Source organism: Eurosta solidaginis, chromosome 3 (assembly GCF_040869045.1).
Source record: "Eurosta solidaginis isolate ZX-2024a chromosome 3, ASM4086904v1, whole genome shotgun sequence".
NCBI classification, from domain to species: Eukaryota; Metazoa; Arthropoda; class Insecta; order Diptera; family Tephritidae; genus Eurosta; species Eurosta solidaginis.
This window is the reverse complement of record NC_090321.1, coordinates 168623774-168637338: the sequence shown is the minus strand read 5'-3', so window position 1 is coordinate 168637338 and position 13565 is coordinate 168623774. Positions and strand designations below refer to the sequence as shown.

Here is a 13565-nt window from a genome sequence, read left to right as displayed (position 1 = left end):
ATTTAGTCTCAGAATTATCCAAAAATTACTACAAAAATCCCGAAAAAATTTCAATTTATTTAAAGTAGGTACATTTAAAGTTGAATATAAATATAACCCTACATGCATATTCTTAAAAATATATTTTTGGGACGTAGTATGATTTTTTCTGGGTATAATTTTAAAGAAAACAATTATTTTCAAACCCTGAAAACAACATAATGTTAAGTTTTCATTCTGTTGGTTCTAACAAAGCCGACGAGATTTGTCATCCTCAAAACCTATTTCGGTCGCAAAATAACACTTTAAAAAAACCGCTGGCAATAAATCACACTAAACGATCTCACTGATAGTGAAAAAATATTTGAAAATAAAAATTAATTACTGTGAAAAACCGAAAAAATAATCAAAAATAACCATATCCCACTGAGAAAGCCTTTTTTTGTTCGAATCGGTTATTATCCTTATCCGTGATAAACCGAACTGCTCTTTCTAGTTAAACGTTAAATGCAACCTTTGGTATGGATGAGGCACTTTCATGCTGCGATTTATTGAACCATCTTCCGAAAGTAATAGAAACAAGCCCCTTAACCCCTTTTGGCAAATGTCCACTTTTGTACCCTCCTTTTGTCCTTGCCCAAACCATCTGAGAACATTGAGAACTATTCCGCACTCAGAAAAAAAACTTACCTGGAATGAGGAAAATATTTCAAAAACCAAGTAAGGAAGACTAAGTTCGGGTGTAACCGAATATTACATACTCAGCTGAGAGTTTTGGAGAAAAAATAAGGGAAAATAACCATGTAGGAAAATGAACCTAGGGTAACCCTGGAATGTGTTTCTACGATATGGGTATCAAATGAAAGGTGGTAATGGGTATTTTAAAAGGGAGTGATCCCTAGTTCTATAGGTGGACGCCTTTTCGAGATATTGCCATAAAGGTGAACCAGGAGTGACTCTATAATGTGTTTGTATGATATGGGTATCAAATTAAAGGTATTAATGAGGGTTTTAAAAGGGAGTGACCCTTAGTTGTATATGTGCAGGCGTTTTCGAGATATCGACCAAAATGTGGACCAGGGTGAACCAGAACATCATCTGTCGGGTACCACTAATTTATTTATATATGTAATACGACAAACAGTATTCCTGCCATGATTCCAAGGGCTTTCGATTTCGCCCTTCAGAACTTTTTCATTTTCTTCTACTTAATATGGTAGGTGTCACACTCATTTTACAAAGTTTTTTACAAAGTTATATTTTGCGTCAAAAAACCAATCCAATGACCATGTTTCATCCATTTTTTCGTATTTGGTATAGAATTATCGCATTTATCGAAATTTTCGATATCGAAAAAGTGGGCGTGGTCATAGTCGGATTTCGCCCATTTTTAATACCAAGATAAAGTGAGCTCAGATAAGTACGTCAACTAAGTTTAGTAAAGATATATCGATTTTTGCTCAAGTTATCGTGTTAACGGCCAAGCGGAAGGAAGGGCAGTCGACTGTGTATAAAAACTGGCCGTGGGTCAATCGATTTCGCCCATTCTCACAGAAAACAGGTATCGTCATAGAATCTATGCCTATCCATATTTCACAAGGATTGGTAAATTTTTGTTCGACTTATGGCATTAAAAGTATTCTAGACGAATTAAATGAAAAAGGGCGGAGCCACGCCGATTTTGAAATGTTCTCTTATTTTTGTATTTTGTTGCACCATATCATTACTGGAGTTGAATGTTGACATAATTTACTTATATACTGTAAAGATTTTAAATTTTTTGTTAAAATTTGGCTTTATACAAATTTTTTTTTTAAGTGGGCGTGTTCGTCATCTGATTTTGCTAATTTTTATTTAGCATACATATAGTAATAGGAGTAACGTGCATGCCAAACTTCATCATGATATCTTCAACGACTGCCAAATTACAGCTTTCAAAACTTTTAAATTACCTTCTTTTAAAAGTGAGCGGTGCCGCGCCCATTGTCCAAAAGTTTACTAATTTTCTATTTTGCGTCATAAGGTCAACGCGCCTACCAAGTTTTATCGTTTTATCCGTCTTTGGTAATGAATTATCGCACTTTTTCGGTTTTTCGAAATTTTCGATATCGAAAAAGTGGGCGTGGTTATAGTCCGATTTCGTTCATGTTAAACAGCGATCTGAGATGAGCGCCTAGGAACCTGCATACCAAATTTCATCAAGATACCTCAAAATTTACTAAAGTTATCGTGTTTACGGACGGACGAAAGGACGGACGGACATGGCTAAATGAATTCTTTTTTCACCCAGATCATTTTGATATATAGAAGTCTATATCTATCTCGATTAGTTTATGCCGTTACGGATTACCGTTATGCGAACAAAGTTAATATAATCTGTGAGCTCTGCTCAGCTGCGTATAAAAATTACCTTTCAACTGTGGAAAATTTCAATTTAATGAGTAAGAAGACCTGTGTAAAATTCTCACTAATTTAAAAATCCAGCGTTACTGAGCTCTTAACGCGCCTACAATTATTCCACACAATTAGGATTAAAAAATATATATTAAAAAACATATATAATTAGCAGGGTTAGCATTTAAAGGCAACAAAAATTTACAAATAGGCAAAATGAGTTCCCAAAAAAGGCAAAAAAAGGAATTTACTTTTAAATTTTTTAAATACACAGCTTTACGTACAGTTAAATATATTTAAAAATATATACAGAGGTTGACTATGATTTTTCACTCTTGCTATCATAGTAGCACAGTGCCACTAAGTGCATTTTAAAATTTTCGGGTAATAACCTCATGCGATTATCGCGAAGCATTGATTTGAATGAACTAAAACTCCTCTATACATCCACAGAGACTAATGGCCCAATTCAAAAAATCCACTTCATTTGTTGTTATATTTTCTGGGCATGCTATAGACTTTTACCATTCACAATCCCGGCAATTTTTTGTATCCCTTGCAGACCTGGATTTGCTTGAAATACCATATTAAATTTTTCCAATATTGCTGTAGCTACTGGCCCTCTGGCCTGTTTTAAATTGTTTTGTATATTCTGAAGCGCTTCCAATACATTATTTATTGGCTCACCTAAATATTAATTACTAAATTACCAATCTTAGTATATACTAGCCTAATCCACTACTAATTCGTACACCGTGCATTTTTCAACTCAACATTTATATATAACTTCTTTTTAATTTCAATATTTAAAGGACAAAATCGGTATAAATACAGGTTATAAAATCCAATTTTTAAGTAATTTAAAATGGTCCTGAAATAAAAATGTGTTCTGCACTTGAAAATATTGAAATTAAAACGATTTTATAAATAGTCCGTAAGACCATGCATGGTGAATATAAAAAGGCAAAGCACCTAGAAAAGGCGGAAAAAGGCGATAAAATCAAAAAACGCACAAAATATACAAAATAAGAATTTATATTTTTAATAAAAAAGATATCAAACGCGTAATTCTTGATTTCATTTACAGATAGGACCAAGCAGATAGAATAGGCGAATGCCTTAAAATCCTAACCCTGATATTTAGTATGTACCTACATATATGGTGAATAAAGGAATAGCAACAAAAAGGCAATACTTAGAGGCCAATTGCAAAGCGAGCAGCAGGGGATTCATATGGCTGAGGGGATAAAAGCTTATACACTAGTATAAACTATGAATGTTGGAGATTTCGAGTTCAATATTCAGCTCCCGAGAAGCTAGCTGATGACGAAGTGAAATTCAGAAACATGTCCTAGTAACCATCGCCGTTTGTAAACTTTGCAATTTTTCTCTAATACCAATAATAAATAATTACCTCTAAAAAGTTACCAAAATCTTTCATCAATATTCCTTCCTTCCACCTTTCGCGTGTAATTAAACATTCCGTCTTCTTTATTTCCCCGCTTTACAGATATACAACAAAAAATTTCTCAAAAGATTGCTCACCGAGAACGGAAAGCACACGGTAAGTTATTTAAACATAACCAATTTAAAATAGTTACTTAGTTTTAATAAATATGTACAATGTATATGGGGTACTCCATCTCATTTCGACCAATTTTGAACCCGACCCCTTTAGAATTGGCTTAAAGTTTTTCTTCTTTTTTTAGCTTACGAAAGACGTTTTTCAGATTTTTTTCAAATTTTTTCATCCAACTCAAAACAAGTTATGAATTAAAAAAAAAACACCGTTTTTGTTTTCAAAATGCTATAACTTTTTCAAATATTCATCGTTTGGGATCTTTTTTTTTAAATTAGTTTTTAAATGTACTTTTCGGAAAAAATACAAAAAAAATTTTTAAGTTTTTTTTTGTAATAATTTTGTATTTTTCAGTTTTTCGAGATTTTTCGAATTTCGCCATTTTTTTTTTTCTCATAAAAACGCCAATCAATTCTGCAATCATCCCCACTAAACCCGGAGTGGGCCGATAATTTTTTTTTTTTTTTATTTAATTGAAAAAAAAAACTAAAAATTTTTTTGTATTTTTTCCGAAAAGTACATTTAAAAACAAATTTAAAAAAAAAAGATCCCAAACGGTCAATTTTTGAAAAAGTTATAGCATTTTGAAAAAAAAAACACCGTTTTTTTCATAAAAGTTCATAACTTATTTTGAGTTGGACACCGTTTTTGTTTTCAAAATGCTATAACTTTTTCAAAAATTTACCGTTTGGGATCTTTTTTTTTTAAATTTGTTTTTAAATGTACTTTTCGGAAAAAACACAAAAAATTTTTTTAAGTTTTTTTTTTTCAATTAAATAAAAAAAAAAAAATCGGCCCACTCCGGGATTAGTGGGGATGATTGCAGAATTGATTGAAGTTTTTTATGAGAAAAAAAAAATAAAATGGCAAAATTCGAAAAATCTCGAAAAACTGAAAAATTACAAAAATTTTTTAATTCATAAATTTTTTTGAGTTCAATGAAAAAATTTGAAAAAATTCTGAAAATCGTCTTTCGTAAGCTAGGAAAAGAAGAAAAACTTTCAGCCAATTCTAAAGGGGTCGGGTTCAAAATTGGTCGAAATGGGATGGAATACCCCATATGTAGTTGTTAAAGAATTTCCAACAAAAAATAACAATAATAATTAAAGTTTGTTGTGTTGTCGTTTTAATTTTTTTATTTTTTTCCTTTTTCATATTTTTTTGTTTCACGTTTCTTATCTTTAGTTTTTCATTTGCCGTCGTTTAATGTTTGTTTTTCGTTTCTTTTGCTTTGCTCGATGCAGGCCTCTCACAGCTTACTATGGCAAAGGAAAGCGCGAATCCAGCGTCTCATCAGCCACAACCACCACCTTGTTGGGTCACAACCAGAATCTCTCTGTAAATGTGAATGCCAATGCAGGTATGGCGTTGCCGCGTGGCTCAAATGGTGATTTGCATATGATGCCGACTGCCACAGCGTTGACCGTTATGCCACGAGCGATTAGTCCGCTTATGAAGGTGCATTTTCTTATAGTTTTTTTATGCATATTTTTGTTGTTTATTTGTAAGCATGGAACTCGAAACCTTCATACTTTAACCGTCGTTCATTCTATTGGCCCGTTGAATTTGCATTTTTGCAATTTTGCTCTGCAGATTTGTACAAACACCCTCGCAATCTCACATTGGTTATTGTATGTGGATTTTCATTTCATTAAAATATTTTTTTATCAGTGAAAGTGTGTGTCGGTTATTGCGTTAGTACCAGAGTAAATATGCAAATGCAAATGTGGAGTTGCTAACAAAAGTTCGCATGATTATGAACTCTTTTAAACATTTTTAAGGAACCAAAAAAATAAATAATTTGAAACTTGGTTGGTTTTCTAATTTAAATATACATAAGTACAAAGGGAGATAATTGCAAATACAGTAGAATCGCGAAAAAGTTAACTCTCGGGAAAGTTAAACGCTCGGCTAAGTTGACCGAGCTTGAGCGTCCACGTAGCGCTCTTTTCTGAGCTTTTTTCAAATTCAACTGTTTGTTTGGCAATAAAAGCAAGTGCGTGTATTCCCCTAATTCTGTGTTATTGTCAAAGGTGGTGGTGTTGACGTCAGCATTGATGACATTGAAAATTGGAACGACGTTCAAATTACGGAAGATGACAAAGATTGCAAAGTGTCTGATAATGATAACGAAGAATCAGCTATCGAGCAAGATATGCAACAACAGAAAGTGAGTTTTTCGGAAGCAGTTGGTTGCATCAATACCTTACTAAAGTGGTATGAGAACAATAATGATACAAATCAGAATATCAGATCTTATTAATATGCGGGCGAAAATTGACAAAAGCTATTACACAAAAGAAAAAACAAACAAAGCTCGTCTGCTTCTTTAAACCAGCTCTTACAAATTAATAAGTACATATCGACGTGCTATACGAAAAGTAACACTTACAAAATTGTTTTCATAGGATTTCTTTGTAAAAAAATTTTCAAGTGTAACTTTTCATATGGCACGTCGATATTTACAACGTGAATAAATTCATATGTATGTATGTTCTGTGAACTTGAAATCAGCCAGTACAAATTAAATCTAAGTTTATGCTCTGTAATGATTAAAACTAAGTCATTTGAATAAATTCAATGTGTTATATCCGAAAAACTATCTTTATTACTGCATTTTTTTTTTTTCAAATTTGAAACCGCTTGGAAAAGTTAATATTTCGGAAAAATAAACTATCCTTGGGGCATTTTAGATAACTTTGTAGCGATTCTACTGTACTCTCATTTCGAGACACACCGCAAGACTAGATCCCCAAGTCGGGTATCAAAAATTGCATATCTTCAGCTTATATTTAATACTCTCTATCATTAAAACCAAATGATAGCAAAAATCCGTTTTGAGAGTTATATATTAAAATGCCAAGGCTCCTATGAGTGATAAAAAACACCTTATATACCAACACTAGAGTTTTATTTTCAACTCAGTTAAATTTTCAGTTTAATCACTCTAAGTTTCTAACCAAAAAAGCTATAGAAATAAGGTTATGCACAGACATTAAGATCCTAAACTCACCTGTGTAAATATTTTTTAGAATTGGGTGTGCCACCGCTTTCTTTTTAGTATACCTACATAGTTTTTAGTAAACCCACTTTTTTAGAAACCAATTTTTTTGAAAAAGTTAAATATTTTCGAAATCATTTGACATTCTCCATGGCACATGTTGTGTAAGCACTATATTTCAGGCTTCATATTATGTGATTATCATGGCATTTTTCTGTAAATTTCACCTTTAATTGGTACACTGATATGGAAAATTGTGATAACCACAACCACTTTTTCGATATTGAAAATTTCTAAAAATTGATATAAGCGATAATCCATTACAAAAAGACCAATAATGTAATTAAACTTAATATGTAAGCTGACTTGAGGCAATTTTGGAAAAGATGCAATGTACAACATTGGCAACGTTACCCAACGGAAAATTTATCCCTGATCACAGAGATAATAGCCGTGTTTTTTTTACAAGTAAACGTCTATACGCTTAAACTTTATATGGACTGCTAAGCGTCAAACTTTAAATAAACCTTTGAAATTGCTGCGCATAAAATGTGTACTACTAAATTTCAGTACGCATTATACTCAGATGTAACTGAAATATGTGTTTTTGTTTCACCCTCCACACTAATTCTATGTATTCTATGTGTGTCCACAATTCGTCGCAACTGACTTAGCTATATGTTATACCGTATGGCCATCAGAGGGTTGTGTCGCCGCTTTTCGGTACACCTTGTGGCTGTAGCTAGTTATTTAACCACTGCCGCTAGATGGGTCTCCTAAGCATTATCTAAGCGAGGATATGTATAAAAAAACACAGCTAATATTGATGAATTTTGATGTTGAAATTTTAAGAACACCTATTGCAAACAGCTTACCAAAAACAAAACTGCCTAAGGTAGAGCGCAATGACAGAACTTGGGTGAGCAATTACTTAAAATCTATCTAGATTGGATACTTCGCAGTAAAGAAGATAATAGACGTCTATAAATTGTCTGGATGCTCTGAACCATGTTCGAAGTTTCAAGTTTGTAGCTCAGTGGCAAGTCTCCTAGCCATGGTTTTTCAGTAGAGTTAAAGTTAACTGCCACTTTGGCCCCTTTAACTCTGATTGAGATAAGCTTTAGCAAAATCTTAAATTCGCACTGAAAAATTGGGCCTAAGCATCACAAATTTCAGGGTTAAATTTAGGGCGATTTCAACTTTACTTTAAGCTGGCACTAAAAGCCCGGCCTCAAAAATGGGTCGCAAGATTTCCCTCCTCGAATTAACAATTTTTCTAAGCAATTCCAGCCGGGTGACCCTTTTCACATTTCATAAAAGTCGTATTTGTAAAACAATGATGGAGTTTATATCAAAACGTAATACGAGCATATGGAATTTGTAATCATATTCTCCGTCTTAAACTCTACATAATAGTTCACGAAAGGTTCATTGAAAGATTAAAATGAAACATTTACATCATCATTAGTACTTTCGAGAAAATGAGAAAATTTAATGTAAATCTATACTTCTATTTTAAACTAGTGAGCAATAATAGCCGTGTTTTTTTTTACAAGCGTATACGTTTTCTTTTTCTTTTTTTTTTTCTTTATTGATGGCGTATTTAAAAAATAATACAATGTTTTCTCGAAAAAAATACATTTTGTATGAGAAGATAGCTTAACATGTATGCATATTTGCTTCCTACGCTGTCAACTGCGGTAAGTACACTAGTTTACATTTAAATTATTTTAGTACATACTAACAAGTGTGTTGTGCCAACTTAAATATACTGGCGCCGAATTATTTTAACATACTTATTTACTGTGTTTTTTTAAATTTTTTTTTTTTTATAAAAAACATATAAGAAAAAATTACATATATTTGTATTTTACAGGCTAAAGTTATAATCTAGTAACAAGAGGCTTTTAACTTGCCTCTTGAAATGCAAATAATTGGAACATGTTTTAACATTGTCGGGCAATTTATTAAACATTCTAGCACCATAGCTACGTATTGAATTTGTGCTTCTTTGAGTACGGAAAAAACAAGTTTTTATATACAGAGTATTTCTAAAGTTATAGCTTAGATTTCCTGCGAAATTTAAGTCAAGACTATGTTTAATCAGATTGTTTTTGATTTTGAAAACAATGAGCAGTGTCTGTAGAATACTGTATTTTTCAACGTCTAACCTATTTTCATAAAGCCTGATAGTGAGAGTTATTCTAGGTAGTAACAGGATATTTTTTATTATTTTGTTTTGAAGTATTTGTAACTCATTTATTTTATTTTCTGCATATCTGCTCCAGATTGGGTTTAAATACGTTAAACGTGACATAAAGTACGCATCGTATAATAGCCACAATTGTTTTCTGGGTATATTATTTCTACTTCTATATATTGCGAAATTTAGCGGTATTAACTTAAGTTTCAATCTAGTTATATGCTCGTGCCAATTTAAATTCGTGTCGAACCATATTCCCAGGTATTTCAACTTGTCTACCCTCGTGATAATTTGCCCTCTGGGGCACTTGTGCGGGAATTTGAATATAGGCGGAATAAGAGTGTTCCAAACTTGGCAAAGATCCCTGTTAATAACACTGAGTCAAAAAACTGAACGAAAAATCTGCTTTAGATATACTTTACCAAAATGTTAGAGGCTTAAACACCAAGTTAACAGAACTGTTTTTAAAATCATTTAACTCAAGCCACGATATAATTGCTTTAACCGAAACCTGGCTGAAACCTCATGTTTTTAACTCAGAGATCCTCTGTAATGACTACCAGATATATCGAAATGACCGCCTGAGCAGGGTTGGAGGTGGGGTTCTGCTTGCTGTACACTCTTCAATACCATCTGAAGAGATTTGCGTAACCGCCACCGATACAACTGAGTTCTTGTGCATACGCACACAACTAGCAAATATCCACATTTATTTGGCCATCTGTTATATCCCGCCATCTTCTGAACTGTCCGTTTATATGAATCACATTTCCTTGCTAAGAACTGTTAATTCGATGCTAAAGCCTTCCGATTCCATTATTGTCTTGGGTGACTTCAATATGCCACACATATCATGGTGCATCTCTGACTTTAATATCGTACCAGTTTCGTCAAAGTCTTCCATCAATGAATTTCTAGACGGAATGTCTGAGCTGTGCCTTCAACAAATCAACATCCAATCGAATAAATTCGGAAGAGTGTTAGGTTTAGCCTTTGTGGATGATGAATCTAAATATTCCATTAGTCGATGCGAACCCATTATTGAACCTGAAGATGCTTACCACCCTTCCCTCAAAATAGTTTACGAAGTTGTAAATTATGCTTGTAACAGCGGAAATAAACGATACGACTCCAGTTATCGCTTCGACTTTGCGAAGGCCAATTTTAAAAAATTAAATCGTGATCTATCTCGAATAGTATGGCCAATATTTAATGCTGATGTGGAGCAAAGCGTTTCTCACTTTTACAATACCATTTACTGTCTTTTTGAAAAATACGTACCTAAGCGGATTTGTGTACATTCCGATACAAGCCAAGTATGGTTCACTAAAGAGCTGAAAATTTTAAAGAATAAAAAGTCTCGATCTTTCAAGTTGTTCAAAAAGACGGGTTTACATAACCATTACTTACAGTACTCGATTCTACGCTGCAAGTATTTTCAATTGAACAAAAAGTGTTACAAAGCTTATCTTTGTAAAATGAAAAGAAATATAACTTGCAACCCGAAGGCATTTTACGGATTCGTAAACTCTAAACGCAGGGTGAAAGGGTTTCCATCATCCATGAAATTCCAAGATAATATTTCCAGCGATGATCAAGAGATCGCCGACTTCTTTGCGGAATTTTTCAAATCAAATTACTCTATTGATACCAACGTTTCACCTAATGAATACCCATACCATATTGATTCATGTTATTCAATCAGAGCTCCATTTATATCTTCAGAAGATGTATTGTCTTATTTAAAAACTTTAAAAGTATCATATTCATACGGCCCCGACAGGATCCCGACACACTTTCTTAAAAAATGTGCCGCAAACATCTATCAGCCGCTAACAGATTTATTTAATTTATCTTTAATTTATGGCGTTTTCCCAACAATATGGAAGGAATCTTTTCTTATTCCGCTTCATAAAAATGGAAGCAGGTCTTCAATAGAAAACTACCGGGGCATAGCAAAGTTATCCGCTATCCCAAAGTTATTTGAGGCAATTGTTACCCACCACCTAACATTCTCTATTTCCCCCGTAATTGCAAGCTCGCAGCATGGGTTCTGTAAGGGCAAATCACCTATCACCAATTTACTAGAATTTACCACCCACGTTTGTAATGGATTTAGAAAAGGCCTTCACACTGATGTAATTTACACCGATTTCAGTAAAGCTTTCGACAAAGTATCACACCCATTACTTATTCATAAGCTCAGTCAACTCGGTTTTCAACCCCGTCTTATATGTTGGATTTCTTCGTATCTTGGTTATCGTACGCAAAAAGTAATCTTTAAAAATACACTTTCTGGGGTCATCAATGTTTCTTCTGGTGTTCCTCAGGGCAGCCATCTTGGTCCGATTCTGTTCTTGTTGTTCATAAACGATATATCTGGTACAATTAAATACTCAAAAATCTTGATGTACGCAGACGATGTAAAACTTTTCAAATCATGTGCCTCGGTTGAGGAACATTCCTTGCTTCAAATGGATTTAAATCACTTGGTTACCTGGTGCAATGTAAATTATATGCCGCTCAATCTCAAAAAATGTAAATTCATGTGTTTTTCTCGGAGAGCTTCGCCACCAGCTTCATATACAATTAACAACTATAGTCTAGAAACTGTAAATAATTTTATTGACTTGGGAGTCATGATGGATTCCAAACTTAGTTTCAATCTTCATATTAATGCTACAGTGAATAAAGGCAAATGTGTTTTTGCATTTGTTAAACGGTGGTCAAAAGAATTTAACGACCCTTACATAACTAAAGCACTTTTTACAACATTAGTTAGGCCAATATTAGAATACGGCTCGATAATTTGGAATCCGCGTTATCAAGTCCATGCAGACAGTCTCGAATCAATACAAAAACAATTTTTACTATTTGCCTTAAGAAATTTCCAATGGGACTCTTTAACTAATCTTCCACCTTATACTAATCGATTAAAGCTTATCAATCTTCCAACTCTTGCTAGTCGAAGGGAAATGCTTGGTGTGATATTTATGACAAAACTTTTAAATGGATCAATTTCGAGCCCATTCCTTCTGAATGAAGTGAACTTTTGCGTTCCCTCTCGGACATCGAGACACTTCAAACCTCTTCTGCTGAAACAATGTAGAACGAATTTCGAACAAAATGAACCTTTTCGGCGTTTATGCCAAGATTATAACTCTCACTCAAACACATTTGATAGCTCGGACTCCCTTTTTTCTATAAAAAAGATTGTTCTCACCTCTCTAAATTAATGTATAATACGTTTGCTTCTGTTCTCTTTAAGTATTACGCTTGGCTGATGAAATTTCTTCTGTAGCTGAGCAGTCTCAGATCGTGACGCTTGACAAACCGCTGCCCATCAAAGACTCGGCAAAAAAAAAAAAAAAAAAGTTATTATATATATATATAAATCGATCGCGTGAACAGGATTAGCCTGGTTTCATTGGGCCACTTGAGGGCAGCGCGCTGCCACAACGTCCATTAAAAAAAAAAAAAAAAAAACAAAAAAAAATGCGAAACCAGGAAAATCTGTAATGCTCGGTATGGGTTTGAAGTTGTTAAAAATAATGAAATGTGTTTTTTCTAAATTAATTTTTAATTAATTACAATCAAACCATTTTTTTATCTCATCCAAATCTGTCCTAATGTTAGTGATTAATTCTTCTAACGTACTTGCAGAGTACATGAAGGTTCCATCATCAGCATAAAACTGGGGAACACCCTTTAGATTTAGTTTTAGTACATTATTAATATATATTATAAACAGAGTTGCCGCTAGTTTTGATCCTTGCGGTACGCCTGTTTTAATTTCCAAGGTGGAACTCGTTGTATTATTTATTTGTACCAACTGTTTTCTATTGGTTAAAAAGGTTTCAAATATCTTCAGTTCCTTGCCTTCCAAGCCTAGTTCAGCTAACTTACGAACGTTTACGTTTGCGCGTAAAAAAAACGCTTATACTCGCTTAGATAATGCTAGGAGACCCATATAGCGGCAACTAGCTACAGAACATGTTGTTCCGAAAATCGCAGGCACAAACCTCTGGTGGCCATAGTGTGTAACCTATAGCTGAATCGGTTGCGATGAATAGGGGACACACACCATTTGTAGAGGTGATACATATACACATATTTCAGTTGCATCAGAGTATAATGCGTATTGAAATTTAGGAGTACTAATTTTATGCGCAGCAATTTCAGAAGAGTAGATAAAGTTTAACGCTTAGCAGTCCATATAAAGTGTTCGTCATCCGATTTTGAAAATTTTTATTTAGAATACCTACAGTAATAGGAGTAACATTCCTGCCAAATTTCATCATGATATCTTTAACGACTGCCAAATTACAGCTTGCCAAACTTTTAAATTACCGTCTTTTAAAAGTGGGCGGTGCCACGCACCTTGTCAAAAATTTTACTAATTTTCTATT

The 13565-nt window shown here is 33.6% G+C and overlaps 1 protein-coding gene across 1 annotated transcript in view; it reads left to right on the top strand.

Moving 5' to 3' along the window:
* The window catches only part of Dh44-R1 (Diuretic hormone 44 receptor 1), a 225696-nt gene extending 219412 nt beyond the window's left edge, over positions 1–6284 (top strand). Inside the window, exons 11-13 of the mRNA XM_067773817.1 lie at positions 3884–3937; positions 5197–5410; positions 5986–6284. Coding sequence (XP_067629918.1) covers positions 3884–3937; positions 5197–5410; positions 5986–6126 — 409 coding nt within the window. The 3' untranslated portion in view covers positions 6127–6284. The remainder of the gene's footprint in view (positions 1–3883; positions 3938–5196; positions 5411–5985) is intronic.
* Positions 6285–13565: the final 7281 nt, after the last annotated feature.